Source organism: Tinamus guttatus, unplaced genomic scaffold (genome assembly GCF_059628265.1).
Source record: "Tinamus guttatus ecotype Peru unplaced genomic scaffold, ASM5962826v1 Tinamus_guttatus_pri_ptg000261l, whole genome shotgun sequence".
Lineage (NCBI taxonomy): Eukaryota > Metazoa > Chordata > Aves > Tinamiformes > Tinamidae > Tinamus > Tinamus guttatus.
The window spans coordinates 1517341-1542661 of record NW_028288795.1 but is presented as its reverse complement, the minus strand read 5'-3'; the positions used below and the strand labels follow the sequence as shown (position 1 = coordinate 1542661).

At 65.1% G+C, this 25321-nt stretch overlaps 2 protein-coding genes across 3 annotated transcripts in view; one reads left to right on the top strand and one right to left on the bottom strand.

Annotated features, from left to right (window-relative positions):
- Positions 1-18881, bottom strand: part of MAST3 (microtubule associated serine/threonine kinase 3) — a 25712-nt gene extending 6831 nt beyond the window's left edge. Inside the window, exons 1-13 of one of the 2 annotated variants that reach the window (XM_088527149.1) lie at positions 18801-18881; positions 17483-17514; positions 7935-8023; positions 7397-7469; positions 6884-6904; positions 5544-5622; positions 4852-5009; positions 2759-2834; positions 2157-2366; positions 1972-2073; positions 1267-1399; positions 612-679; positions 115-200 (exon numbers count right to left, since the gene is read on the bottom strand). In XM_088527149.1, the coding sequence (XP_088383275.1) occupies positions 115-200; positions 612-679; positions 1267-1399; positions 1972-2073; positions 2157-2366; positions 2759-2834; positions 4852-5009; positions 5544-5622; positions 6884-6904; positions 7397-7469; positions 7935-8023; positions 17483-17514; positions 18801-18839 (1166 nt within the window). In that variant the 5' untranslated portion in view covers positions 18840-18881. Of the gene's footprint in view, positions 1-114; positions 201-611; positions 680-1266; positions 1400-1971; positions 2074-2156; positions 2367-2758; positions 2835-4851; positions 5010-5543; positions 5623-6883; positions 6905-7396; positions 7470-7934; positions 8024-13494; positions 13614-17482; positions 17515-18800 lie in introns of those variants that run through there. The other variant, XM_088527148.1, reaches the window with a different exon arrangement.
- IL12RB1 (interleukin 12 receptor subunit beta 1) lies at positions 18838-25321 on the top strand. The gene is made up of 15 exons (XM_088527170.1): positions 18838-18936; positions 20077-20206; positions 21339-21453; positions 21999-22168; positions 22238-22389; positions 22530-22758; positions 22836-22918; positions 22989-23217; positions 23285-23455; positions 23529-23630; positions 23783-23923; positions 23995-24168; positions 24226-24310; positions 24875-24956; positions 25043-25321. Exons 1-15 carry the CDS (start codon positions 18838-18840, stop codon positions 25319-25321), a joined length of 2241 nt encoding a protein of 746 aa, XP_088383296.1.

The window sequence follows — 25321 nt, the reverse complement described above, 5'->3', positions numbered from 1 at the left end:
GGAGGGCTGGCCATGTTTCCAGAGGAGCTGGCGCTGCTGAGAAGCGAGCAGTTCCCCCCACTCTTTGCTGCCATGAGCAGCGCGGGCGCCGGGGCACGGCCCTCCCTCACTCACCCGTAGGCCCCGTTGCTGATGAGCTTGATGGTCTCGAAGTCGCCCTCGCAGGGCTTCCTCCGCGGAGCAGCGGCCGAAGGCTGGCTCTGAACGAGAGACACGGAGGGGCTGGACCGTCCCCCTGCCCACGGGCTGCCCGTCCGCACACCCACACACACGTGGTCTCTAACTGGACCGTCCCTGAGCCCACCCTGTCCATGAGCCCCACAGCAGAACACAGAGGTGCTTTGCAGACCGCAGCCAAAGCCAAACCTGCCTCAGATGGGGCTGTTCCCTATGGCACGGCAGCAGCCAAGAGAGACTAGGGGTAGCTGTGGAATATTCCCCATAAAGACACCCCAGCGCCCACATATCAGCCACTTTCTTAGGGGGAGGATGATCCCAAGGCTGCTCTTCCAGACTAAGCTAGCACACGAGCTGCTCTGCACACACAGGCTGAAATGACCCAGGACAAAGCTGGAGGAAGCAGGGGGAAATACCAACAGTCCCGTGCTCACCTCACAGGTATCATCATTCTCCGGTGTGATGGTGTTCCCACTGTCAAAGTGATCCAGCTGGACCATTTCTGTAGAAGACAGTTATTACCTTCTTCTTTACGCTCAGCTCCCACAAAAATAATTTCCCAACAACCTCTTTCACCCCAACCACCGAGATCTCCATGGGATTTAGTTACATGCTTTGTTTGAGCTATTGTATGGAGAAAATCAGGTCACAGTGCTAAGAGGTTAAACATTTATATAATTCTCTTTTTCCATAGTCATTGCCGTGTTCTTCAAGGATTACAGTTCCCCCAAGGCCTTGGCTTCCTATGGATTAAGTGTTCTTGAGATTAATCTACTTTGCTGAACATGTAGAAAGCAATAATGAGAACTGCTGGGCTGGAGACTTGGAGCTGCAGGCCTGCAGCCTGGGGAGCACTGCAGCCTTAGCCTCCAGGTTCATAGGAATATTACATATTGCTCAGGTAAAATCCCTTGGCAGGTAATCAGTCACGGGCTGACAGACCCTTTGATCTCCCCTTTGGGAAGAAGGAACAAACTGGAGAGGAGGAGGGCGCCCAAGGAAGGTGGGGGCTCGGCTTGGGAATCCAGGTCCTGCTGGAGACCCTTGCCCAAGCCCTCGGCTCAGCAACAAGCCCAAGAGCTTCCCTACCTTCCAGTGGATCCTTGACTAGCCCCAGCTGGCTGATGATGTATCGGGGAATGTCCGTCTTTATTCCCTGGCCAACTTTAGCATGTCCCTCCGCAGCTTCCAGGAGATGATAGAATTCCTCAGGGTCAAACTCCTACACAAGGTGGGGGAAACAAAGTCAAGGACCAAGCCTGCCTCCACTTTGCACAGTTAAATCTGTTCTTAGCCCCATCGATGGCCGCTTTTAATTGGGGCGCAGGCTTGGGACGCTCACAGGAGAAAGCTAAATACCCTGCTCCTTTTTCTAGCATCATGCCTCTAGGCTCAAAGAGTAGATAAAAAAAATGCAGCCCTAGGACCTGGCCTAGGAGAGGAGACCTTACAGAGACCGCGCTGGCAAGATGCTTTGGCACAACGGCCTCCTCCAGCTGTAGAAAATGCTGGAACTACTAACCAGTTGGGCCTCAAAGAGAGCTCCATCAAATCTGCAACCACAGGATTTGGTATCAGATTTATCAAAGTGTCTTAGAAATTAAATGTAACAGATTAAAAGCGGATAAGAAAACTTGTGAACAAGTTCACATCTCCACCCTGCACTGGGAAAATCCAGTCTCTCCTCTCCAGGGAATGGCTGTAGTGCTGTGAATGAGCAATTCCCCACGGGATGCTGGTGCCGGCAGCTCCGAGCAGAGAAGTGCATTAACCACAGGAGCCACTGCCTCTTACCAGGCATTCCAGAAGGCGGGCAGGACGGGAGATTATTATCAGCAGCTTCCTCACCAGCTGGTCAATCAACTTCACTTCCTCGCTCTCGGAACGCTCCTGAGCCTGCAGGAGGGGAGGCAGAAGCTGTCAGACACCCCAGCTTGCCCCAAGCAGACAGGACTGGGCAGGGCCTGCCCCACACTCACGTCTCTGAGCATCTTCTCGAGTTTCTCCTGCAGCTCCATGAAGTAGCGGGAGGTGATGAGAGCCCCCTGGGACTTGGCCAGGCAGTCCCGGGCCAGCTCGATGATCTGGTGGTGGATGAAGCCCAGCACCCCGTCCGCCAGCGGCAGGATGCTGCTGGGGGAGAAGTTCCTAATAGTGTCCTGCAGCCGCTCCTCCATTTGGGCCGTGGCCTGCAAAGCAGAACAGACGGTGACACCCGGGAACACGCACCCAAAACCACATTCAGGGCTTGGCCAACAGCACTGCGGATCGGGAACTGCCCGCTCCTGCAGCTCTATGCCCATCACGGGTTGCACTGGCCCATCTGGAACCGGGCATCCACCAAGAAGCCCCCCGTGATCTCCAGAGACCATTTTTTGCAGGGCAACGTGGCTCTGCGATGATGCAGAACCATCTGTCCCTGTCTCCCCAGTTAGCTCCTGTGTCCCCAGCGCCCTGTGACACCCCTCACTATCTGTACGTTTTATCTTCCAGCATAGAGAAGTGATTTTTCTGGGGAAGAAGCTGTCAGAATGTGTTGGAGGCACGAGGGTGAGCTGTGCTCTGCAGGCCAGGCCGTTACCTTGGGGAAGCGCTCCTTGTAGACATGGTTCATCATCACAACCTCGTTATCAAACGTTCCGCTCGTTCTGCCGGGGCTGCGGAGGGAGGAGGGTTGCATTATGAGATCTAAGTCATTTACAGCTATGCAAATAGTTACTGCCCCTGGAGAGTCACCACAATTTGCTCTGTCCTCACTGCTCTCCATCCCGAGTGTCACAGGCCGTTAGCGCACACGTGAGCTGAGCGCTCAGCCCCGTGCCAGCACTCCCAGCAGCATCCCTCCCCCAGCCCGCTGATCCAACGGGATCGGGAGTGCCCCGGGGCCTCGGAGCGCTCCCTCCAGACACGCTCTGCCTTCCCAACCCCAGCACGTCCCAGCTGCACCCCAGGGGACGGCCCGTGCACGAGGGGGCTGTCAGCTCCAGGGAGCAGGAACCTCCCGCGGAGCCGGGGCTCCAAGCGCACGGCACTAAAAACCCAAGGTCACATCGAATCCAGGTCTCCGGAGCTGAAAAGTTAATGCATGAGTCACTTCGTTTTAAACAGATAGCTCATCTTTTGCTTCCTCTCATGCTAGAATTTCTGCTTCAGTCCCTGCCGTGATGTCAATATTATAGACAGCAACTACAAAGCCACTGGAAAGATGCCTAGACTGCAGCCAACTGCACCCAGGCACATATTTGTAGACATCCTGAATTCCTGTATTTGCCTTTATGCAATTCATTGGTGATGGCAGCAAAACAAACCAACCAAAAAAACCCCAATAACTAAACCTCCCCTTTCACTCCAGCAGAAACGGGGATCTTCAGGGAAAAAAAAAAAAGCTTTTCTCTCCCCTCCATGTGCCCTTACCTGACCCTGCCTCTCACTGGCCCATGCCACAAGCAGTGGGTCTATAATCCCCTTACATAAAGCAAGTCACAGGAGCAGCCAGCAACCCATTAACCATGATATCATAAATACCACAATCAGAACCAGATCCAGCTCCCTGCCACTGAGAGGAGAGGCCTAACTCGGCACGGAAACTCCACTTTTGTTTTGTGCAAGTAACAGCAACCACAAAACTGGCGTCTCCTTGGTGAAAGAGTCACAACCTGCAAAATCTGGCAGGTAGTTAATCTGGTTTTAATGAAATTTCAGTGGAGAACACACAAGGCCAGCAACAACGCTGCCTCCGTAAACAACAGTGAGTGTGAGGTACAAACAGGGTCTCTGAACATTTCACAAAAGGCAAAAAAAAAAAAATTAACTGCAACATTCCTCTGAAAAAAGCAAAAACTGCCTGTGTTTGACAGGTAGAAACTGGACCAGCAAATGCCCCTCGCTCAGGGCAAGGCCTCGAGGGGACAGTGCAGCCCTCCGGGGTCTGCGGGTTCAGCCTGTAACATGCAGGCCCATGGATTGCAGTTGTCACCTCTGCTCTCCGGCCACCACTCTGCTCTGTCACCCACACGACCTGCACTGCTGGGGTCCCCGAGAAGGCCGTGCACCCACATGCAGGTCCTGTTCCAGAGAGGCAAAGGCTCAGCAGGGAAGGCAGCGCCTGCAGATGCACCCTCAGCTCTAATATAGGGAATGCTTCTCAATCCAAGCCCCTAAAGAGGGTTTTTAATCTTTTAACGGCCGGGCAGGTTGGCGGCCTTGCTGCCGAGCCCCTGCCTCGGCCGCACGCGCTGCAAGGACAGCTCACGGGGACACTCGGAGCAGATGCCATGACGTGGCCTGACCTGCGGGTCCCCTCATCGCTGGCGCCTTTGAGACCCCTCCAGAGGAGGCTGTAAAATGACCTTCTGGAACAAATTCCCGTTTCTCAAACCTCAGCCCAAGGAACCTGACTGTCAGAGGTCATCTGTTTCCAGGAAAAATAAAAGCCAGGTCTGAGCAGGCAAGAAACTGCTGAAAAACAGGCTCTGACTAACGTGCATGGGGATCTACCCGACTCTCCCGCCATGGGAAAATCTGCATCAGGGTTCATCAGCGTCACGAGCCCGGCCGAGCAGGACCAGGACAAGCCGGGAACGCTCAGGAGAGGGCAGAGCCCTTGGCACACGAGTGGCAGGGGCTGCATGCGGGACCCCCGGCAGCCGCGCGGCTCCGTGGGCGTCTCCGTACCTCAGGCTCCGGGATCGTGGGCGCAGGCAGGGCGAGTGCCGCCCCTCCTCGTCCGTGACGCTCTCCGTGCTGCGGAAATGCTTCGAGAGGAAATGCAGCTCATCGGCGGTGGGCTGGTACGGCAGCTGGTGCAGGCGCTCCTGGGAGGACGAAGACGACTGCAAAGAACCACAGAGGTGGGGAGTGAGGAGGCAGCGCCGGGGCAGCAGGGTGGAAAGCAGCAAGCCCTCTAGGAAAATACTCCTCGGAGCCTCTTAGCAGGCTGGAAACACTGACAGGCAGCAAGCGGAGCTGCTCTGCGCAGAGCTGCTGCGGTCAGTAACGTGCAAACGGAAAGTGACCCCAAATGACACGAGCTGAGGCGCCCCCAGCCCGCCCAGCTCAGCCCGCTCTGCTGACCCGGACCCTGCAGCATCCTCAGCAGCTCCTGCCCCGTCTCCCCTACCTGCGCACGAGGTGCTCCGAAAGGGACACGCAGCAAAGCTTTCATGCAAAAAAAGAACTGCTGCCATTAGCAATACTCTGTAGCTTTCTTAAAAGCGCATTAGGAAAACGTGATGCAGCTAAAGCATGTGGTCAGCAGAGAAGCCCCAGAGAGGGGCTGTCTAGGAACCAGCACCGCAGATCCTAGGAGGCTTCTCCCAGGCTCTCCACTGAAATCCAAGCGTTTCTGTTCTCAGAGCAAGGCTCACCGAGACAGTGGAGCTGGGGGTGTTAGTCCCATAGCCAGACGAGGGTAGTGAAGCCAGTGACCACCTTCTGCCATCAGCCCTGCAAGTGCAAACACAGGAATCACGCACAGGAAAAAACAGGTAAATGCAAATAGAGAAATAACGTTGGAGAGATAAGGATGGGAAAGAGACTCATGTTTGGCTCTAACAAGAAAGTCAGGGACAGCTCTGAAACCTGTTTTCCAAGCAGAGTGGAAATCAGGGAAATAAATGGCGATTTTGCGGAGTTTGTTTTCCAGAAAGGAAGGTAGTTCTGCAACCCCAGCGTGCAGGTGTCGTCCCTCTGGTGAGCAGGGTACCTGTCACAGGGCACTGCCTGGGCTCGGCAGGGTGACAAATCCTAAGGGATCCAGCAGCTCCTGCCTCATGCCAGCTCTGCCTCCAGCTGCGCTTGAATGGATCCGTTTCAGAAGGCAAAAAATGTGAGATTCTGATTTTTAATTAGAGGAAAATGTAGGCCTCTGGGACTGTGTTCTACAGAAATGGAGATTCCTAGAGCTGCGCTCACAGAGAACACGTACCCACGGAGAGCAGAGGCAAGCAGTAAACAGGAAGGCCAACACTTGGACGTAGGCAAACGCTTCCTCTCGGATACGTGTTTAACGGATAGGTCAATGTCCAGGTCAAGACGAGGCCCTTCACCTCTCTGGGCTCTTTCCCATGCGACCAGAGCAATGAGAGCAGGGCCGTTCACGGGCCAAGGCCTGCAGAGCTGGCAAAGCACCGGGTCCTGCCCCATCCCCTGCATGTGGCCTTGCTATCTACAGGCCCCTTTTGGGCTCACTCTTTGCCCAGCAGTTTGGCTTTTCGCTCCGTTTCCAGCCTGGATATTAAACATAACCCTCCAGCTTTTTTTCCCATGTGACCATCAACAGATTAATGTCATTCGGCTGCCCCTCCATGTGACATTAAACACAACGTCCTGGCATCTGCTCCTGCACACGCACGCCAGCGGGGTTAACAGCATCAGCTGGGGAAGGGAAGCAGGAAGATCTTCCATCCTTCCAGCCTCCGGGATGTCTGCTGAGGGGCTGCTTTGACTCTGGTGGGAACGTTTAGAGCGGGGCAGAATTCGGGGCTGAACTCACAGCACCCAGAGTGTGACAGGAACAGAGCAGTTTGTGTCCAGGGAGCAGTGCCACAAACCCCACGGTGACACTGCAGCCAGCACAGCCCAGCCTGCCTGGAGGTGCATGGAAGAGCGGGAGGGAGACGGCGTCGTGGGACAGATGTTCCACGTGGAAACAGCTCCCTGAAGCAGCCCCTGTGCCCACGGAGGCCCTGCTCCTGCCGGTACTTGCCTGTCAGTCCGAGGAGCATGGCTGGAGGGCAGCAGGAGGTCCCGGGCACGAGGGCAGGGGCACCGTGGCGGAGGAAATAAAAACAGAACAGGAAACAGTGAAAAGGAGGACAGAGGAGAGCACTTGAGAACAAGGCAGCAGTTCCAGCTCATGGATTCCTTTGGCATTCTCCTGGGGACTAGCACAGCAACACAGCTCGCAAGCTCCAAGGAGCAAAGGGAAAGATGAAGCTAAAGCAAATAGTGGGGAGAGCTCTTGGGATCTTTGGACACCCTTCCATATCCTGTTCTGCTTCATAAAGAGATGCAGAAAAACCCTCTTTCCCACTGCACTGGGAAAAGGCTCTTGGGCTGTTGACTGGCTCAGAAAACACAAGCCTGAAGGCCACAGCCACAAACACCATGTGAACACGATTCCTGCAGCTGGAAGCTCATCTGCTTCTAATTGCAGAGAGCCTCATCCCGTTGGAATAAGCTGCAAATGCTCCCGGAGCAGGGAGGGAGCCGGACTCACCTGCGAGCGAAGGGGAAGTTGGCAGAGGTGCTGGTGGAGAAGCTGCGCGGGCTGTCCAGGGGGCTGCTGCCGGCTGCGGGGAGACGGGCCCGGTGAGCGCGATCCCGCCCCGCGGCGCCTCCGTCGCATTCCAGAGCCGGGGGAAAACGGATTCCCAGACAACCCCTCTATTCCCTCCTGGAAAAGGCACCCGCTCCCTGCGGCCAGGAAGCGCCTGCCGGGGTAACTGCCCCCCGCGGACAGTGGGGCTCGCCGTGTCCGAGTCCATGTCTCCCGTGGCACGTTGCAATGGGCAAAACAAATGGAACGGATCCCGGATCACCAGAGGCTGCTGCCAGCCAAGAGCCGGCGGCGGGAACGAGCACGAGAGCGGCATGGTGCCGCAGCCCCGCCGTGCTCCGAGCGGGGACTTCAACCTCTAGGCAAATTGGGCTAAGCCTCCCAGCCCCGTTTTGGTGCACTTCCCAGAGCAAGTTTCCAAGAAGCCTCAGTTCCGAGGGATTTTGGCAGCCCATCTCCCCCCCAGCGCCCTCCTTACCTGTAGGCACCGAGAGCGGGGAGAGAGGCCGCGAGAGGGTCGGGGACGGCGTTCCCACCACTAAGCTCTTCCTGTTGCTGCTCCGGCAGCTAGGGAGGAAAGAGGGAGAAGGAATCACGGAGCGGCAAAGCCAGGGGCTGGACACGCTCGGGGACGGGGGCTCGTCCTCAGCTCGCCCGGGTGACACCGAGGGGACAGCCAGGCCCGGCCCAAGGCACGCGGCTGCCCGGGAAGGGCCCGGCCCCGGGAAGCGCTGCCGGAGCAGGGCCCACGTTGGCGCGTTTGGAGACAAGGCGTTTCGTCACGCTCCCACTTCTGGTTTTGGTAGCTGGGAAGGGAAGGCGCCTGTGGACGGTTGGGCAACGCTCAGGGGGTGACAATAGAAAAAGGGATCTAGAAAGCGGAAGCGAGGGAAATGCCAGGCTGGGTTAGGTCACAACGTGGAAAATGCCCCCCGGTTCCTTCACACTTCGTTTTCCCCACGTTGCCCTGGAGGGGACAGTCAGTCCCCCGTCCCCAGCCTCCGAACGCCTCCGCCTGCAATTCTCCTTGCAGGAATTTCATTTCTGCTTTCCTTTTACCCCTTCTGCAAGGAGCACAGCTGAGAGATCACCCGCCACATGGAGATGCTGCAGACTAATTCCTGCAATATTTAAGCCTGGGTTTAAATGGGTTAAAGCACCACTGGGACATTTAAACTTCCTTTTGGTCTGCGGAGCGGGAAGCCGAGCCATGCTTCCCTGTGTCTGTATTTTATCCACCCAGCCCTGCTCAGAAGCAAGGAAATGTGCCAGAGAAACCGGATTAGGGGAGATTTTTATAAATGTCAGATCAAGGCCACCGCCCCATGCAAACTGCAATACGCCCACGAGCCAAATTTAAATAAAGTAGGTCAAATTGCATTTCCTGTGTATTTGCTTCCTCGGGCTGCAAATTCTGCAGACGGGGTAGAATTTCCTTCCCAGGCTGGAAATGGAAACGTGCACGGATGCTCCCAATTAAAGGATTGTATTTAATGAGCTGTGGCGGCCCCGCACGCCCACGAGCTCCGCAGATCCCCGAGGATCCCCCCGGCCGCGGCGTCCCGGGGGGACCGCGCGCGGGCAGCGCCAGGGCCCTGCAAAGACTCATTGCAGTCGTTGTGGAGCTGCTGGAGAGAGGCCAGCGCAGGGCCACAAGGATGATCAGGGGCCTGGAACATCTGCCCTGTGAGGAGAGGCTGAGGGAGCTGGGCCTGTTCAGCTGGAGAAGAGAAGGCTGAGAGGGGACCTGAGCAGTGTCTAGAAGTACCTCAAGGGAGGCAGTGAGGAGGATGGGGCCGGCCTCTTTTCACTGGTGGCCACCGACACAACTAGAGGAAATGGCCACAAACTGAAACACCAAAAGTTCCACAGGAACTTAAGGAAGAATTCCTTCCCAGTGAGGGTGCCAGAGCATTGGAACAGGCTGCCCAGAGAGGTTGTGGAGTCTCCTTCTCTGGAGATCTTCAAACCCGCTTGGACGCAGTCCTGTGCCACGTGCTCTAGGTGACCCTGCGTGTGCAGAGGGGTTGGACTAGATGATCCCTAGAGGTCCCTTCCAACCTTAACCATTCTATGATTCTATGATTCTAAGGGTCAGTGGCTGCCCCAGCTGCTCATGGCCTGGGTTCCATGCGGAAAAGCCACGGCCCGGGGCAGAGCGGGGCCTTGGCCACGCGCGGTGGCGGCTCGAGGTGATGAGGGGCTCCCGCGTGCTCCGAGCCGAGCGCCCGCGTTCCCGGCTGCGGGGCCAGCGCGGCACCGGGAGCAGAGCCTGCAGCAAGGGCCGCTTTGGCCCTTGGAAGGGCCTCCGACGCGTGGCCTAAAAGCAGGAGCCCCGGCTCGATGGAGCTGAACGCCTCAGCCAAGTCAGCAACTCGGGAGGCTGGTCCAGGGCATCCGGGACATCCTCCTTGCCCAGCTGCATCCTCCACGAAGCTTCCCGGGATGCCTGTCCAGGACTGGATGTGCACGGGAACACCCGTGGAACCAACAACCGCACCAGCTCCGCATGGCTGTGCTCCTGCACCGCTCCCGCACCAGCGATCCCGAGCCGGGACTGCCACCTCCGCCGGGCGAGACGCCGCGTGGGATCCCGCTTGGGAGATCCCCTTTGGGAAGCAAAAACAAACCTTCGGCTAAGCGAGCTCCAGGGATCGCCGCACAGGCCCGGGCTGATGTTTCCTGTTTCCGTGCGCTCCACCCTCGGCGCTGCAACCATCTTGCGCCACTTTAACCCCGCTCCGCCTGACGCATCCTCCACCGCCGGGCGCCTTCCCCGCGGGCCCCAAACCAGCGCACGGAGCCCTCAGGGCACACGCTCGGGCTGCCGTCCAGCTCGCGCTGCCATCTATGCCCCCATCACTAATTGCACGCTTGGTGAATTTTACCAAAAATGGAGTGGAAAATCGCAGTCAGCAGCTCCGAAGCTGCTCGTCTGTGGTGACATGTGTCTGTGCAGCGCTGGCGGAGCGGCTCGGTGGCCCCAGCGCTGCCGTCACCGCCGCTCTTGCAGAGGATGTGGGAAGTGCGCGGCAGCACCCGCGGCCCAAAGGCCTTTAGCAAAACAACGCGGCAGCGGCGCGAGGAGGCCGCTTGGGCAGGCAGGGAGCCCGCGCGGGCTGGGGACGGGGACACCAAGGCCTGGGGCTGCACCAAGACGCGCTCGCGAGCCTCACGCCAACGGCGGCAGGGCAGGCGTCCTGCGCGCGGGATGCGGGACGGACACGCGCGTCCCTCCGGAAACCGAGGGCCCGGGACTGCAGAATGGGAAAGCAGCCTCCGGTGGATCCCAGCGCCCGGCACCTGCGACAGCGGGAACGACAGGCAGAACGTCAGTGAGAAACGAGCCCAACGCGCGGCGAGAGCAGCCCGGGTTGTCACTAGGAGGGATGCGGTGACTCCGGCAAGCCTGGCTCTGCCTCCGAACGCGCAAAGCCTAGTCCAGAATGGAGCTACCCCGCACGGCTCCCACCTTCCTGCCCCACGCGCTGGTGCACGCTCGGGACGGCCCCGCAGAGGATGGGCACGGCGTGCCCGGCTGCGGCAGCTGCCTGGAGGCGGCGGGCACTGTCCCATGCGCCAGGAGCTCCCGTAGATTGAGACACGGACCTGGATTCCTGCATCACCTCTCGGGGTGCCTGCGGACAAAATAACCCCCAGGTCCCCCCAAAGCAGCTGCACAGCCCCACGGCACCAAGGGCTTTGAGAGCAGGGGCTAACGGTGCAACGCATCCCACATTCCTCTCCAGGAGAGATTTGCTTCCAGTGGGATAACTTTGTGCTTCACATCTAAACCCCCTGAAGCAAGCAGCTTTACCCAAAGTTTCCGTGCCGCTGCTCAGCATTTCATCCCACCGTCCTTGCGATTCAGCCGCGCTCTGCTGCCTCCGGAGAGCACGAGCCGTGACGGGACACGCGGCAGAGCAGCAGCTCGGTGCAAAAACAGCAACAACACGGGGGTTATTCCAACCCAACTCAACACAGCGGCCAAGAGATCACCAGATGCTCCTTTATCCATGCTCCCGGCACCTCCAAATTGCGAGGACTCTTCCCAAGGAATTGCAGAATTCCCTGGGCTGGAGCTTTCCAACAGCACGCAATGTGTCGGGCAATACTCCCTGATTTCTTTGCCCCAAAGGGGCAGGATGAAACAGCCTGCAGACCCTGCTAACCCCTTGCCTCCTACACGGGACCTCCGCATCGCCCCGTTCCCTGTAATAAAACAAGGCGGCGGTACCTGTCACGGCCGCTGTCCCGCTCGTCCACGGTGAAGAGGTGACGTGGCAGGGGCCGCTCTGACCACGCACGAGCCAGCGCGGAGAGCCCGGCTCGCCGCGGAGCCCGCGCCGCGGAGCAGGAAATTAGGATCTCTCGGCCCTTACGGTGCTCTTAATCACCCTAAATAACATCATCTCCTTTCTGCCCACGGTAAAATAGGCCAGAGCGGCTCGATGGCTGGGTTCTAGGAATACTGACGAAAGAAGAGTAAATCCTGTGCCCTTCAAGAGAATTACAGCCTCGTCGTGCGCGGTTAGGGACACATGACTGCCCAGATTATCCCCCTGTATCCCCCTAAAGAGCAGCCCCCCCATAAGTGCTCAGCCCCTTCACCAGCTCCCGATGGGCCTTGCGGCTGGCGCTCATAATTTCATCGACGGCTTTTCCCCCTTTTTTGCGCAGATTTAATCGCCGGCCTCACGAGTAGGCAACATTCGTGTGGTGCCTCCTGCGCTCCGCTCTCGACACTGACATCTGCATGGGACGGATTAATTTGCTAAGCGACCGTATTGCTTTATTCCACCCCCTGGAAATTATTAAAAGATAAGCACAATGGGCATCGCTCAGCCCTGGGAACGTCGCTGCGCTGCCTCCACACTGCGTTAAACATCTCTTGTGGGTAAAACCAGAGGTGAATTCCGCTCCTGGGCCAAACAGCCTCCAAAATGTCACTAATTTACACTATTTCAGCGGCCGCAGGCTGGGCAAGCTGGATGGTGCCACTTGCCTGGGGTCCCCCACCGTCACCCCTTCAATCCCCCCCACTCCTTGGTGTGCAGGGCCCCAAAACGGGCACCCCCAAGGCCCCGGGTCCCTGCCCCACGCAATGTCCCCCCCGGCACCATAAAGGTGTCTCAGCTCCAGGCTGTGCCCGGGACCCCCCGAGCACCAACCACCCCAGCCCGGGCACCCCCCTACGCCCAGGTGCCCCCAACTCCAGGGATGTCCCTGCACAGCCCATCCCACGCACCCCAGGGTGCTGGGGGGTCCCCTTGTTGTATGGACCCCCCATCCCATGCACCCCAGGGTGCTGGGGGGTCCCCTTGTTGTATGGGCCCCCCATCCCACACACCCCAGGGTGCTGGGGGGTCCCTTGCTGCATGGGACCCCCATCCCAGGCACCCCAGGGTGCTGGGGGGTCCCTTGTTGCATGGGCCTCCTCAATCCATGCACCCCAGGGTGCTGGGGGGTTCCCTGCTGCATGACCCCCCCATCCCACGCACCCCAGGGTGCTGGGGGTCCCTTATTGTATGGGCCCCCCCATCCCACACATCCCAGGGTGCTGGGGTGTCCCCTTGTTGCATGCCCCCCCCCCAACTCATGCACCCCAGGGTGCTGGGGGGTCCCCTGCTGCATGGACCCCCCCATCCCACGCACTCCAGGGTGCTGGGGTTCCCCTTATTGCATGGGACCCCTCAACTCATGCACCCCAGGGTGCTGGGGGTTCCCCTGCTGCCTGGGCCCCCCCAGCTCATGCACCCCAGGGTGCTGGGGGGGGTCCCTTGTTGTATGGGCCCCCCATCCCACGCACCCCAGGGTGCTGGGGTTCCCCTTGTTGCATGGGACCCCTCAACTCATGCACCCCAGGGTGCTGGGGGTTCCCCCTGTTCCATGCCCCCCCGCAGCCTCAGCCCCCGCTCTCCTCTCACCCCCCGAATCCCGGGATTCCCCCCTGTCGCACATGCCCAGCCCCCGCGCCCGGGAGCGGAGCCTCCGCGCCCGCCGCCGCCCGGTCCCGCCCGCCGCCGCCGTCGCGGTACCTCTTGGAGCGCTGGAGCAGAGCGCCGGCCGCGCGCTGGGCCCGGTAACCGGGGGGCGCCGCGCCCCAGCAGCTCGGGTCCGACATGGGCGGTGGCGGCGGCGCGGCCCGGCCCGGCCGCATCCACCCGGTACCGCCGCCGCCGCCGGGCTGGGCCTCCCGCCGCCTCCCGCGCGCGGCCCGGCCCTTCCCGCCCCGGCGGCGGGTCACGGGGCGCGGGGGGCGTTACCGTGGCGACGCGGCTGCACCCCGAAATGGAGGCCGGCGTCGCCATGGAGACGGGGCAGCTCCCCAAAATGGAGGGCGGGGGGGGGCAGCACCCCGAAATGGAGGGCGGTGTCGCCATGGAGACGGGGTTGCACCCCCAAAATGGAGGCTGGGGTTGCCATGGAGATGGGGCAGCTCCCCAAAATGGAGGCCGGGGGAGGGGGGGCAGCACCCCGAAATGGAGGGCGGTGTCGCCATGGAGACAGGGTTGCACCCCCAAAATGGAGGCTGGGGGCAGCATCCCAAAATGGAGGCCGGGGGAGTGGGGAACAGCCAGGGCTGCCACGGAGACAGGGCTGCACCCCCAAATGGAGGCTGGGGTCGCCATGGAGATGGGGCAGCTCCCCAAAATGGAGGCTGGGGGCAGCGGCGGGAACAGCCAAGGTTACCATGGAGATGGGAGAGCACCCCAAAATGGGGGCTAGAGGGAGCAGGGGGAGAACAGCCAAGGTCACCATGGAGACGGGGCTGCACCCCAAAATGGAGGCCGGGGGCAATGGAGAGAAGGGGGTAGCACCCCAAAATTGAAGCCATTTTCCACCATGCCACCTCCTTTTCCCCTTCCTCTCTCTCAAGGTGTTCCCTGCTGCTTGTTCGCTTTTTAAGATCCCCTCCCAGGTCACTGCCAACATTTTCTCACACCCTGCAAGTCTCTGGCTGTCCCCTAAGGACGCCGGCCCCAGCGGGGACCCCCTCACACAGCCATGTCCAAGGAATCATAGTCTTCCCAACATCCTTCCAGGCCTTGAATCCCAGGGAAGGCTCTACCCAGACGCCGTCGGGGTCCGTCTGCAACGGCGCCGCCGTCGCCGCGCGCTCCGGGCCGCGTGTTTAACCGGGGCACCTGTGGCAGCACGAGCAGAGACCTAGTGACACAAATCCTCGGCTCCGGCTGCCGGAGCAGCTTAGGTGCCGGAGCGCTGCCAGCATCGAGTGCTCTTTAGCGCCTGGCCTGGAATCACGTGCGGCACCAACAGATCTGGCAGCTTTTTCCTCGCAAGGAGCATTGCAAAAGGTCCCCATCCCGACGGACCGCTCCGAAACAGCGGATGCGCTTCCAGCACCCTGAGCCGCCCTGCGGAGCCTCCAAAGCGAGCCTGCTGCACCCCACCGCATGCAAAGCCGCTTCGCTCCCTGACTTTATTTCTTTATGTATTGGTAAAATCCTCCCAATAGAAACGGTCTTTTGGTCCCCAAAACAGAGGCTGTGCCTGGGGCTCTCCCTTGTCCCTGTGCTGACCCTGGAAGCGCCGGCGCGCTGCCGCTCCCGCCGAGGACAGCAGCCTCGCCGCGGGGACACAAACGACACTCGTTTTTCCATGATGCTTCCAACGCGCGGCCTCGATGGCCGGAGATACAAGTGGGGAGGGCAGCGGGGTCTGAGCACCCGCTGCCGGGACAGGCACCCTGCGCACCGGAGCGTGGCATAGCTCATAATTAACAGTCTGCTAATTACAACCAAACTGCGCCCCTCCATGCAGGCCATGCCCGGGAGCCGTGTCCCCGTGGACGCGGAGGGAAAGCACCACGGCCGCGCTGCTGCCCACGCTTCTCGCTCCACAGAGCGTCTCCCGCCTCCGTATCCCGCACGGAGCAAGGCGGGGAGCAGAGGCAATGCCCAGCCATGGCTACATGTCCCAAATCCCTGCACATTCCCGTCTTTCCCGGCGCAGTGGGAACACGTGGCAGGATGGAGCCGTCGGCCGGGCTCCAGCGCAGCCGCTGCACCTTGCACCCGGGGCAGAGCCCGGCGGACGCTCTGGCACCGCTCACCGCGCTCTGGCACCGCTCCAACCCGCCGCCTGTCACCTGCCGCGGGAGCGCCCGGCCGCACGGAGCAAGGTCCAGAGCGCGGGCAGCGCCAGGGCCCCCATTTTGGGAGCTGGGCACGGACCGGCCCAGGCTGCCGTGCTCAACCCGCGTCCTTCCCCGCCGGGTCCCTCCTGCCCGGGGCTGTCCCGGAGCAGGCGCCGGCCGGGATCCCCCCGGGGTGCTCTTACCTGCAGGGGTGCAGGGTTAGTAACGGGCTGCAGGGGCTGCAGGGGCTCGGCAGGGTCGGGCTCTGGCTGCTCGCCGACAAGCTGCAAACGAGACGCGCCGGAGCGCAGTGAGCGCCCGGCCGGGGCACCGGAGCCGCACGGCCCGGGGGGACAGGGGAGCGGGGTCTTGGGGACAACCGGGGCGACAACCGGGGTGGCGCAGGGCTGCAGGAGGGGGGACGCGGGCTGCGGATGCCGCAGCCGGAGGGTCCAGGGTGGCTTTGGGAACACGGAGGAGGAGGATTGGGGGGGGAGGGATGCGCTGCCACCGCCCCGGAGCCCCCGGGGGTCGCCGCCGGTGCCGGTAACGGCCCCGCACTCACTCCAAGGTCAGCGAGGGGATCTTGAGCCGGTCCCGCCGCGACTTCATCCCGCTGCCGCCGCCGCCGCGGCACCCCCGCGCTGGGCGGCTCCCGCCGGGGCGCGGAGCTCGGCCCGCCCCCTCGGTTCCGCCCGGTTCCGCCCGGTTCCGGTGGGTCCGGCAGCCCCGGGGCTCACGTGGCTCCGGTGCCCGGCCCGGCACGGCCCGGCACGGCGGCGGCGCTCCCGGACGCAGCCCCGGGGAGGTCCCGGTGCGGCCCCAGCACGGCCACCGCGCGGCCCCGCTGCTGCTCTCCCGGGGACCCAGCGCGACCCTGGCACAGCCCGGTGTGCCCCAAACACGGCCCCGGCACAGCCCGGCACAGCCTAGCACAGCCCTGCACACCTCCAGAGCACCGCTAATACAGTCCCAGCACGGCCACGGCGCATGCCCAACACACCCTGAACGTGGTCCCGGTACAGCCCCAGCACAGCCCCACACACACCCCAGTACACAACCCCCCACAGCAGACCCTCCCCATTACAGCCACGACCCTCCCCAAACACCCCATAACACCAGCGCACCCAGCACCGCCGGCTCACAACCTCAGCACCGCTTCCTGCTGGCCTCCCAGTACAGCCCACTGCAGCCCCTCACACCCCAGCGCAGTCCGGTACAGCCCCAGAACACCCCAGCACAGCCCGGTACAGCCTGGCGTTCCTCAGTACAGCCCAGGACACCCCAGCACATCCCAGAACACCCTAACACAGCCTGGTACAGCCCTTCACACCCCAGTACAGCCCAGGAGACCCCAGCACAGCCCGGTACAGCCTGGCACTCCTCAGTACAGCCCAGGACACCCCAAGCACATCCCAGTACAACCCCTCACACCCCAGCACAGCCTGGTACATCCCAGGACACCTCAGCACAGTCCAGAACACCCTAACACAGCCTGGTACAGCCCCTCACAGCCCAGCACAGCCCAGGACACCCTAACACAGCCTGGTACAGCCCTTCACACCCCAGTACAGCCCAGGACACCCCAGCACAGCCCGGGACAGCCTGGCACTCCTCAGTACAGCCCAGGACACCCCAGCACATCCCAGAACACCCTAACACAGCCTGATACAGCCCCTCACACCCCAGCACAGCCCGGTACAGCCTGGCACAGCCCAGTACAGCCCCTCACAGCCGGCGCTCGCTCAGACCGTGGGTGCTGACCGTGGCGATGCCACCTCGCAGCGGGGCACAGCGAGCCCCACAGCAGCACCGGGCACCCCCAAGGGACGTCCCACGCGGGGGCACGCTGCGGGCCGTGGCCCCTGGGCACCGCCGCGGAGCAGAGACCCGGCGCAGCTCGGTGCAGCGGTGCCGGCACTTACGCTCTTCCTCGGCGCGGCAGGCTCAGCTCCTTCTGCAGGGAGAAAAGGAAGGCGAGGGTGAGCGCGGGGCCAGCGGGTCCCCTCCACCCGCAGCATCCCGGGACCTGCTCCCCACATCCGTGCCATTCCCAGCGTGCCCTCCCACCCACGGGTGCTGCCGGCGGGGACATCCCGCCCTGCGTGCCAGCACCTTCCCTGCCGCCCTGGACAGGCGGCGGGCGGCCCCCGCGCTCTCCCTGCTCCGGGAACGCTTCCCGCCGGAGCGGTTTGCTCCCGGGTGGCGCAAGGGGCCGAAGGGCAGCGCCGCGGGCAGGAACCTCGGCCCAAACCGCCCTCCCCGTGCGGGCGCTGCGCCCGCCAGCCCCACATCGTCCCCGCGGGGCTCGGAGGCGGCGCCGCGGGCGGCTTTGCCCACGCGGACGCGGGTCCCCGCGTGCCGTGCCCCAAACCCCCGTGCCGGGTGCCACGGGGACGGCGGTGCAGCCGGCATTGCCATGGCAACGGGGCGATCGGCACCCCCGGGACGTGGGTGCCCTCGGCAGCAGCGCCCAGGCTCCGGCTCTTGGCATCTGCGGGAAAGCATCACCCGGGGCCGGTGCCCTGCGGTGCCCGGGGGAAAACCGAAACCTTTCCCATTGCCGGGATGGCATCGCAGCTCGGGATGAGCTCCCTCCTGCCCCTGCAGCCGGAGCACGCCGGGGCTCTTGGCGCTGCGGAGAGCCGGGCACCGGCGCAGGCAGGAGCCCCCAGGCTCCTTTTGGCCTCCAAGGGGCTGTGCCCGTAGCCACAGCTAGAAGGACCCTGCGGCCGCAGGGGATGCGAGTGTGGGGGGACAGCGCTGCTCGAGGGGTGACTCCGGGGACCCATCACCGAGTGACACCCGGCACGCGGTACCGAACCCCTGTCCAGCTCCGGGAACCCCCCGCTGGCACCCGCACCCCTGTTCAGCACCCACGTCCTGCCCAGGCGGCCCCGGCTCTGCCGCGCGCCCACCCGCAGCACCCACAGCATCCGCAGCGCCCTCAGCACCCCGAGTGTCCCCACATCCAGCCCGCTCCCGGGATCGGCTCCCCCTGCTCCTGGGATCGGCTCCCTCTGCTCCCGGGATCGGCTCCCCCCGCTCCCGCTACCCCCCGCATCGCACACCCCGGCTCCCTCTCTGCATCCCTGCCAGGCTGCGGGGATGGCATCCCCCGTATCCCGGTACCGCCAGCATTATGGTACCTCCGGTATCCCAGCAACCTGCTACCACCTGGATCCTGATACGCCGGTATCCCGGTATCCCCGAGCTCCCCGTATCCCGGCAATCTGCTCTCACCTGCAGGCCCCGGCGCCGCAGGATGCTGGACTCGTCCATGCCGGTGCTCCCGGTGCTCCCGGCGCTGCCGCTGCTCCCGCTGCGCCGCCCAGCGGTGCCACCGCGTCAGCTGATGCGCGTCAGCCCCGCGGCCCCGGTAAGGGGCGGCCCCGGCTCGGCACGGCCTGGCACGGCCTGGCACGGCACGGCGCAGCAGGATGCAGTGCAGCGCGCAGCAGCCCCTTGTACAGCCGGCACTGCGCTGCGTGCAGTGACCCACACTGCACAGCCGGGAACAGCCCGACATGGCACAGCACAGAGCGCAACAGCCGGGCACAGCACAACCCCCACACTGCACAACCGGGTGCAATGTGCAACAGCTGGAATGGTACAGGGTGCAACAGCCAGGCACTGCACAACCCCACAAAGCACAGCCGGGTGCAAAAGCCAACAGGCGGCACAGTACAGTGTGCAACAGCCAGGCACTGCACAACCTCACAAAGCACTGCTGGGTGCAATGTGCAACAGGCCGCAGGGCACAGAGTGCAACAGCCGGGCACTGCACAACCGAGCCCCACACAGCCGGGTGCAATGTGCAACAGGCAGCAGGGCACAGAGTGCAACAGCCGGGCACTGCACAACCGGGCCCCGTACAGCCGTGCATGGGCCGATCCCGCAGCCGGGGGCCGCAGCGTGGCCGGGGCGCGCGGCGCACAAGGGGCCGCTTTCTGCGGGGACAAGGGCGCTCTGTGCGCGGCCCGCGGTGCCAGCCGGCCCCTTTGTGCCGGGCCGCCCGCGCCGCCGCCGCCGCCGCTCACTGGGGCTTTGTTCGCCGGGACGCGCCGGGCGCCGCGGCCCCAACGTGCCCGAGGCCCCAGGCCGCCGCAGCAAGCGGCATGCAGGGGTGCGCACACATGCAGCCAAAACCCCAACCTGCAACCCCCTCGCCGCTTCCCTATTGCCGACGGTGCAAATAAGCACAAGGTTTGCAAAAAAAAAGAAACCCACACACCTCTCGTGCGCAGCTTGCTCATGTCACCGGCGCGAGCTTGCGGCGAGCTTGCGGCGGAGGCCCCGCGCGGGGCCGGCCCCCCAGGCCCGGGCGACACCGGCGGGGGAATTTTCCGTTGCTTTCTCTTTTGCTTTTGGCAGGAGCGAGGTGCGTGGTGCCCCGGTGCGCGGCGCCCCGCGCCCCCCACGCTTGGGCACCCCGGGAGAGCAGCGGCCGCTGCGGAGGAAGCGCCGGTGGCCCCCGAGCCGCAGCCGGTGCCGTTTGCGGGGGTCCCCCCCCGCCAAGCGTAGACCCCCGGGAAGGGCAGCGCTGAGGAAGGAGCCCCTCGGCCTCATCGTCCTCCTCCTCCTCGCCCGAGGGAACCCCGCGGCCGCCATGCGCTGGTGGCTGCCGCTGGCGCTGGCGGCGCTGAGCCGTAAGTGCCTCTGCGGTGCGCGCAGATCGCAGATAACTCCCGAGAACTTTCAATGGGCGATGCGGGGCCGATAAGGCGCCGAGCGCGCCGGGCCGGCTCGCTGGGGCGCGCGGGAGCCGCCGCGGAGGCGCTCGCAGCCCGCGGGGACCCGGGGGGCAGCGCGGACGGGGCGGGCGACGGCGGGGCCGGCTCGGGCACGTCCCTGTGTTCACGGCCCCGCTCACGCGGCCTCGTGCTCCTGTCCCTGTGTTCACGGTCCTGCTCACGCGGCCTCGTGCCCCTGTCCCTGCGCTCCCAGCCCCGCTCACACATCCCTGCTCACATGTCCCCACGCTCCTGTCCCTGCATTCACGGCCTCGCTCACCCATCCCCACATTCCCATCCCTGTGCTCCCGGCCCCGCGCTACCGACCCTGTAACTCCTGGCCCCGCTCACACGGCCCCGCTCGCACATCCCCACATTCCCATCCCTGCGTTCACAGCCCCGCTCACACGTCCCTGTGCTCCCAGCCCCGCTCACCCATCCCCACATTCCCATCCCTGTGCTCCCGGCCCCGCGCTACCAACCCTGTAACTCCTGGCCCCGCTCGCACATCCCCACATTCCCATCCCCGCGTTCACAGCCCCGCTCACACGTCCCCGCGCTCCCAGCCCCGCTCACCCATCCCCACAATCCCATCCCCGCGTTCACAGCCCCGCTCACACGTCCCCGTGCTCCCAGCCCCGCTCACCCATCCCCACATTCCCATCCCCGCGTTCACAGCCCCGCTCACACGTCCCCGTGCTCCCAGCCCCGCTCACCCATCCCCACATTCCCATCCCCGCGTTCACAGCCCCGCTCACACGTCCCCGTGCTCCCAGCCCCGCTCACCCATCCCCACATTCCCATCCCCGCGTTCACAGCCCCGCTCACACGTCCCCGCGCTCCCAGCCCCGCTCACCCATCCCCACAATCCCATCCCCGCGTTCACAGCCCCGCTCACACGTCCCCGTGCTCCCAGCCCCGCTCACCCATCCCCACATTCCCATCCCCGCGTTCACAGCCCCGCTCACACGTCCCCGCGCTCCCAGCCCTGCTCACCCATCCCCACATTCCCACCCCTGCGCTCCCGGCCCCGCTCCCGGCTCCGCAGATGCCACCGCCGAGCCCGGCCTCTCCTGCTACCGGCCCTGCGGCGCCCAGCGCTTCCTCTGCCGCTGGCCGCCCTGGGGCCCCCCCGGCAACACGAGCTACGAGCTGACGCTCTGGTGAGCGGGGGACGTGGCCCTGCGGGAGGACATGGGGACACGGGGGTGCAGAGAGCACCGCAGCCCCAGGGGAGACCCTAAAGGATGTGGCGGGGCACCGCATCCCCATGGGAGACCTGGGGAGAGGGGGACAAGGAGAGCGCCGCATCCCCACGGGAGCACCCGGGGCCATGGAGGGCTCCGCGTGGTGCCGGGAGCGCCCCTGCGCATGGGGACGGAGAAGGCTCCGCATCCCCATGGGAGACCTGGGGAGACGGGGACAAGGAGAGCGCTGCATCCCCATGGGAATCTGAGAAGACGGGGACAAGGAGAGCGCTGCATCCCCACGGGAGCACCCGGGGCCATGGAGGGCTCCGCGTGGTGCCGGGAGCGCCCCCGCGCATGGGGACGGGGAAGGCTCCGCATCCCCATGGGAGCCCCTGGGAACACGGGGGCACTGCGGGATCCTCCGGGCACGGGGGTACAGACAGGCCCAGGGCAGGGGGGCTCCACAGCCCCCTGGGGACATTGAGCCCCCCTTGCGCCGCGCTCACGTCCCCGCGCAGCTACGTGGGGCCGCGGCGGTGCCGGCAGCACCCGGCGGGCGCCCGCGCGGCCCTGGCGCTGCCGTCGCGCAGCGTCTACGTGCTCACCAACGCCACGGCCTGGGTGGAGGCGCGCTGGGGCGCCCGCCTGCACCGCAGCCCCAACCTCACGCTCCACCTGCGCGAGGCCGGTAAGCGAGCGGGACCGCGGGCGCGCGGCGCGACGGCGAGCGCCGGTGCCGACGGGGCCGTCCCCGCAGTGAAACTGGAGCCGCCGGCCCTGGGGAGCAGCTTGGGCAAAGCCGGGGGCCGCCTGCACCTGCGGCTGCCGCAGCCGCGGTGCCGAGAGGGGTCGCGGCCGCTGCAGCGGGAGGCTCGATACCGGCACCTGGGGGAGGCCGAGTGGACGCGGGTAAGAGCACCAGCGCGGTGACGATGCCACCGGCGACGTGACCCGGTGCTTGTCCCCGCAAAGCCACCGCGGGCTCTTCCCTGGCCCCGTGCACCCCAGTGCCGAGGTGGGAGCTGCCGGGTGCCCGGCTTCCCTCCTAGGTGCCGTGCAGGACGGAGCGGGACGAGGCTGAGGAGGAGGAGGCCAGTGGGTCGAGCGGCGGCGCGGAGGGCGGCGCGGAGCAGAGCGGGGCGCGCGGTTCAGCCCCACGCGCCGCGGTGAGCTGCGCGCTGGCGGGAAGCGCCGCGGCGGAGCTGCAGCTCCGGCACAAGCCGCAGCACTGGAGCAGCCCCTGGAGCGAGTGGAGCGAGTCCTTCCTGGTGCCCGAGGGTGAGCGCGCGGGGAGCGCGCGGGCGGCGCGGCCGCGCGGCGCTGCCCGTGCCCACCCTGCGCCGCGGCCCTTGCAGAGCTGCGGGAGAGCCCCGCGGTGCGGCACGAGCTGGGCCGCCTCGGCGCCGACGGGCAGCGCACGCTGCGCCTGGCCTGGCAGGTGGGTAGCGCGCGGCGCCAGTGCCGCTCGCTCGGCGCCGCGGCGCTCACGGCGCCCGTCCCCGTCGCAGCCGTCCCGCGCCGAGCACGGCGCCGTCGCGTATGAGCTGTGCGCGCGCATCCTGCCCTGCCGCTGCGCCGAGCCGCGCGCCCGGGAGCAACTGCTGCTGCTGGGCCCCGAGGCCACCGGCCACAACCTGACGCTGAGCGGGGCCGCCTACAACGTGACGCTCACGGCCGCCAATGCCGCTGGGCCGGGCCCGCCCTGGCGCCTCCACGTGCCGCCGGAGCCGGGAGCGGGTACGTGCGGCACCGCGGGCGCCGGGACGGGACGCGGACGCGTCGCTGACCTCCCCGCTCGGCGCAGAGCTGGGTGGCGAGGGCGTCCGTGTGGCCGGCGGCGCCGTGACGGCGCGGTGGGACGCGGCGAGCCCGGGGCTCGCTTACTGCTTCGAGAAGCAGCCGCTGGCCGCGGCGCCGCGGCAGGACGACTGCGTGCGGAGGGAGTTCCCAGCAAACAGCACCCACGTGGACACAGGTAGCAAAGAGCAGCCCCGCGCGCGCGGCAGCGCCGGCCCCGTGCGCCCGGCGCGAGCTCCGCGTGTGCGCAGGGCGGCTGGCGGAGCGGGGCTGCTACCGGCTGGCCGTGCACGGCTGGGCGCGCGAGCGCGGCTGGGCCACCTTCCTCCTGACCCACCGCTACGTCGGGAACGGTACGTACGGCAGCGCGGTGAAGCACCCACGAGGTCCCCGAGCGCCCAGAGATGCGATGGGGTCGCGCAGAGCCCGGGGAAGGGGTCCCCACGCGGTCCTGCATTTGCAGCCTGCTCTGCACGCAGGCCTGCAGCGTCTCCCCACGTTGCAGCGTCGCTCGCCACGTCCGTGCGCATCGACGCCGCCGCCGACTCGGCCGTGCTGCAGTGGGAGCCGTCGCCGCGCGCCGCCTGCCCCGGCGTGCTGCGCAAGTACCGCGTCTGCTACGGGGCCGAGGGGCACAACCTGAGCCGTGAGTGCGGGCGGGCGGCGCGACGGGGCGCGCGGAGGCCCCGCTCCTCCCGCCCCGTTCCCCCCGCGCAGACCGCGACGTCCCCGCGGCCGCTCGGCGCTACGTCCTGCGCGCGCTGCGGCCCGGCACCGTGTACCGCGTGGGCGTGCGGGAGGTGACGGCGGAGCCCGGCGCCGCCTGCGCCGCGCGCTGGCGCTTCATCACCAAGGCGCAAGGTGACAAACGGCCCCCGGGCCCGGCCGGCCGTCGCGCGGCTGCTCCGCGCCCCGGCTGAGCCCGTCCGCGTGTCCGTCCGTCCGCAGGGCCGCGCAGACCCAACCTGTGGTACCTGGGCATCCTGCTGGCGCTGCCCGCGCTGGCGGCACTCTGCCGCCGGGGCAAGGAGAGGTGGGCACCGGGGGGACGGCCGCATCCCCACGGGAGAGCTGGGGACACGGGGACAAGGAGAGCGCTGCATCCCCACGGGAGATGGGGACAAGGAGAGCGCTGCATCCCCATGGGAGAGCTGGGGAGATGGGGACAAGGAGAGCGCTGCATCCCCACGGGAGATGGGGACAAGGAGAGCGCCGCATCCCCACGGGAGAGCTGGGGACACGGGGACAAGGAGAGGCTGCATCCCTGTGGGAGACAGGGACAAGGAGAGCGCTGCATCCCCATGGGAACCTGGGGAGACGGGGACAAGGAGAGCGCCGCATCCCCATGGGAGACAGGGACAAGGAGAGCGCCGCATCCCCATGGGAGATGGGGACAAGGAGAGCGCCGCATCCCCACGGGAGCACCCGGGGCCATGGAGGGCTCCGCGTGGTGCCGGGAGCGCCCCCGCGCATGGGGACAGGGAAGGCTCCGCATCCCCATGGGAGCCCCTGGGAACACGGGAGGCACTGCGGGATCCTCCGGACACGGGGATACAGATAGACCCAGCGCAGGGGGGCTCACACGCACTCCCCGCAGGGCCGCCCGGCGCCTGTGGCCGCCGCTGCCGAAGCCGCGCGGCACCGAGGCGCTGCGCTTCTCGCCCGCCGACATGGGGCAGGTGAGGCGGGGCGGCCACGCGGTGCCATCGGCCGCGCGGTGCCATCGGCCGCGCCGCTGCGGCGCCCAACGTCCCGCCGCCCGCAGGGCCGGTGCCGCCGCGGCTTCGTGCAGCCCTCGGAGCGATGCAGCCGCGCGGAGCTGCTCCTGCCGCAGCCCGGCCCGCAGCAGGACGGTGCCGCCGGCCGCCCGCCGGCCCCGGAGGAGTCGCCCTGCGGCTACCGGCAGCAGGAGGAGCCCATCCCCGCGGCGTCCGGCCTGGAGGAGCCGGGGCTGCACCGGCCTCTCCTGCTCGCCCGGGAGGCCGCGGGTCTCCGGGGCCAGGGAGACCTCGGGGCGCCGCTGGAGGGGCCGGTGCCGCTGTGA

Excerpts from the sequence above, each read along its gene's own strand:
- IL12RB1 (XM_088527170.1), top strand. The coding sequence starts at position 18,838 with ATGCCGGTGCTCCCGGTGCTCCCGGCGCTGCCGCTGCTCCCGCTGCGC. Across the intron at positions 23,456-23,528 it reads CAGCACCCACGTGGACACAG|GGCGGCTGGCGGAGCGGGGC; the intron begins GTAGCAAAGAGC and ends GCGTGTGCGCAG. Across the intron at positions 24,957-25,042 it reads CGCCCGCCGACATGGGGCAG|GGCCGGTGCCGCCGCGGCTT; the intron begins GTGAGGCGGGGC and ends CGCCGCCCGCAG.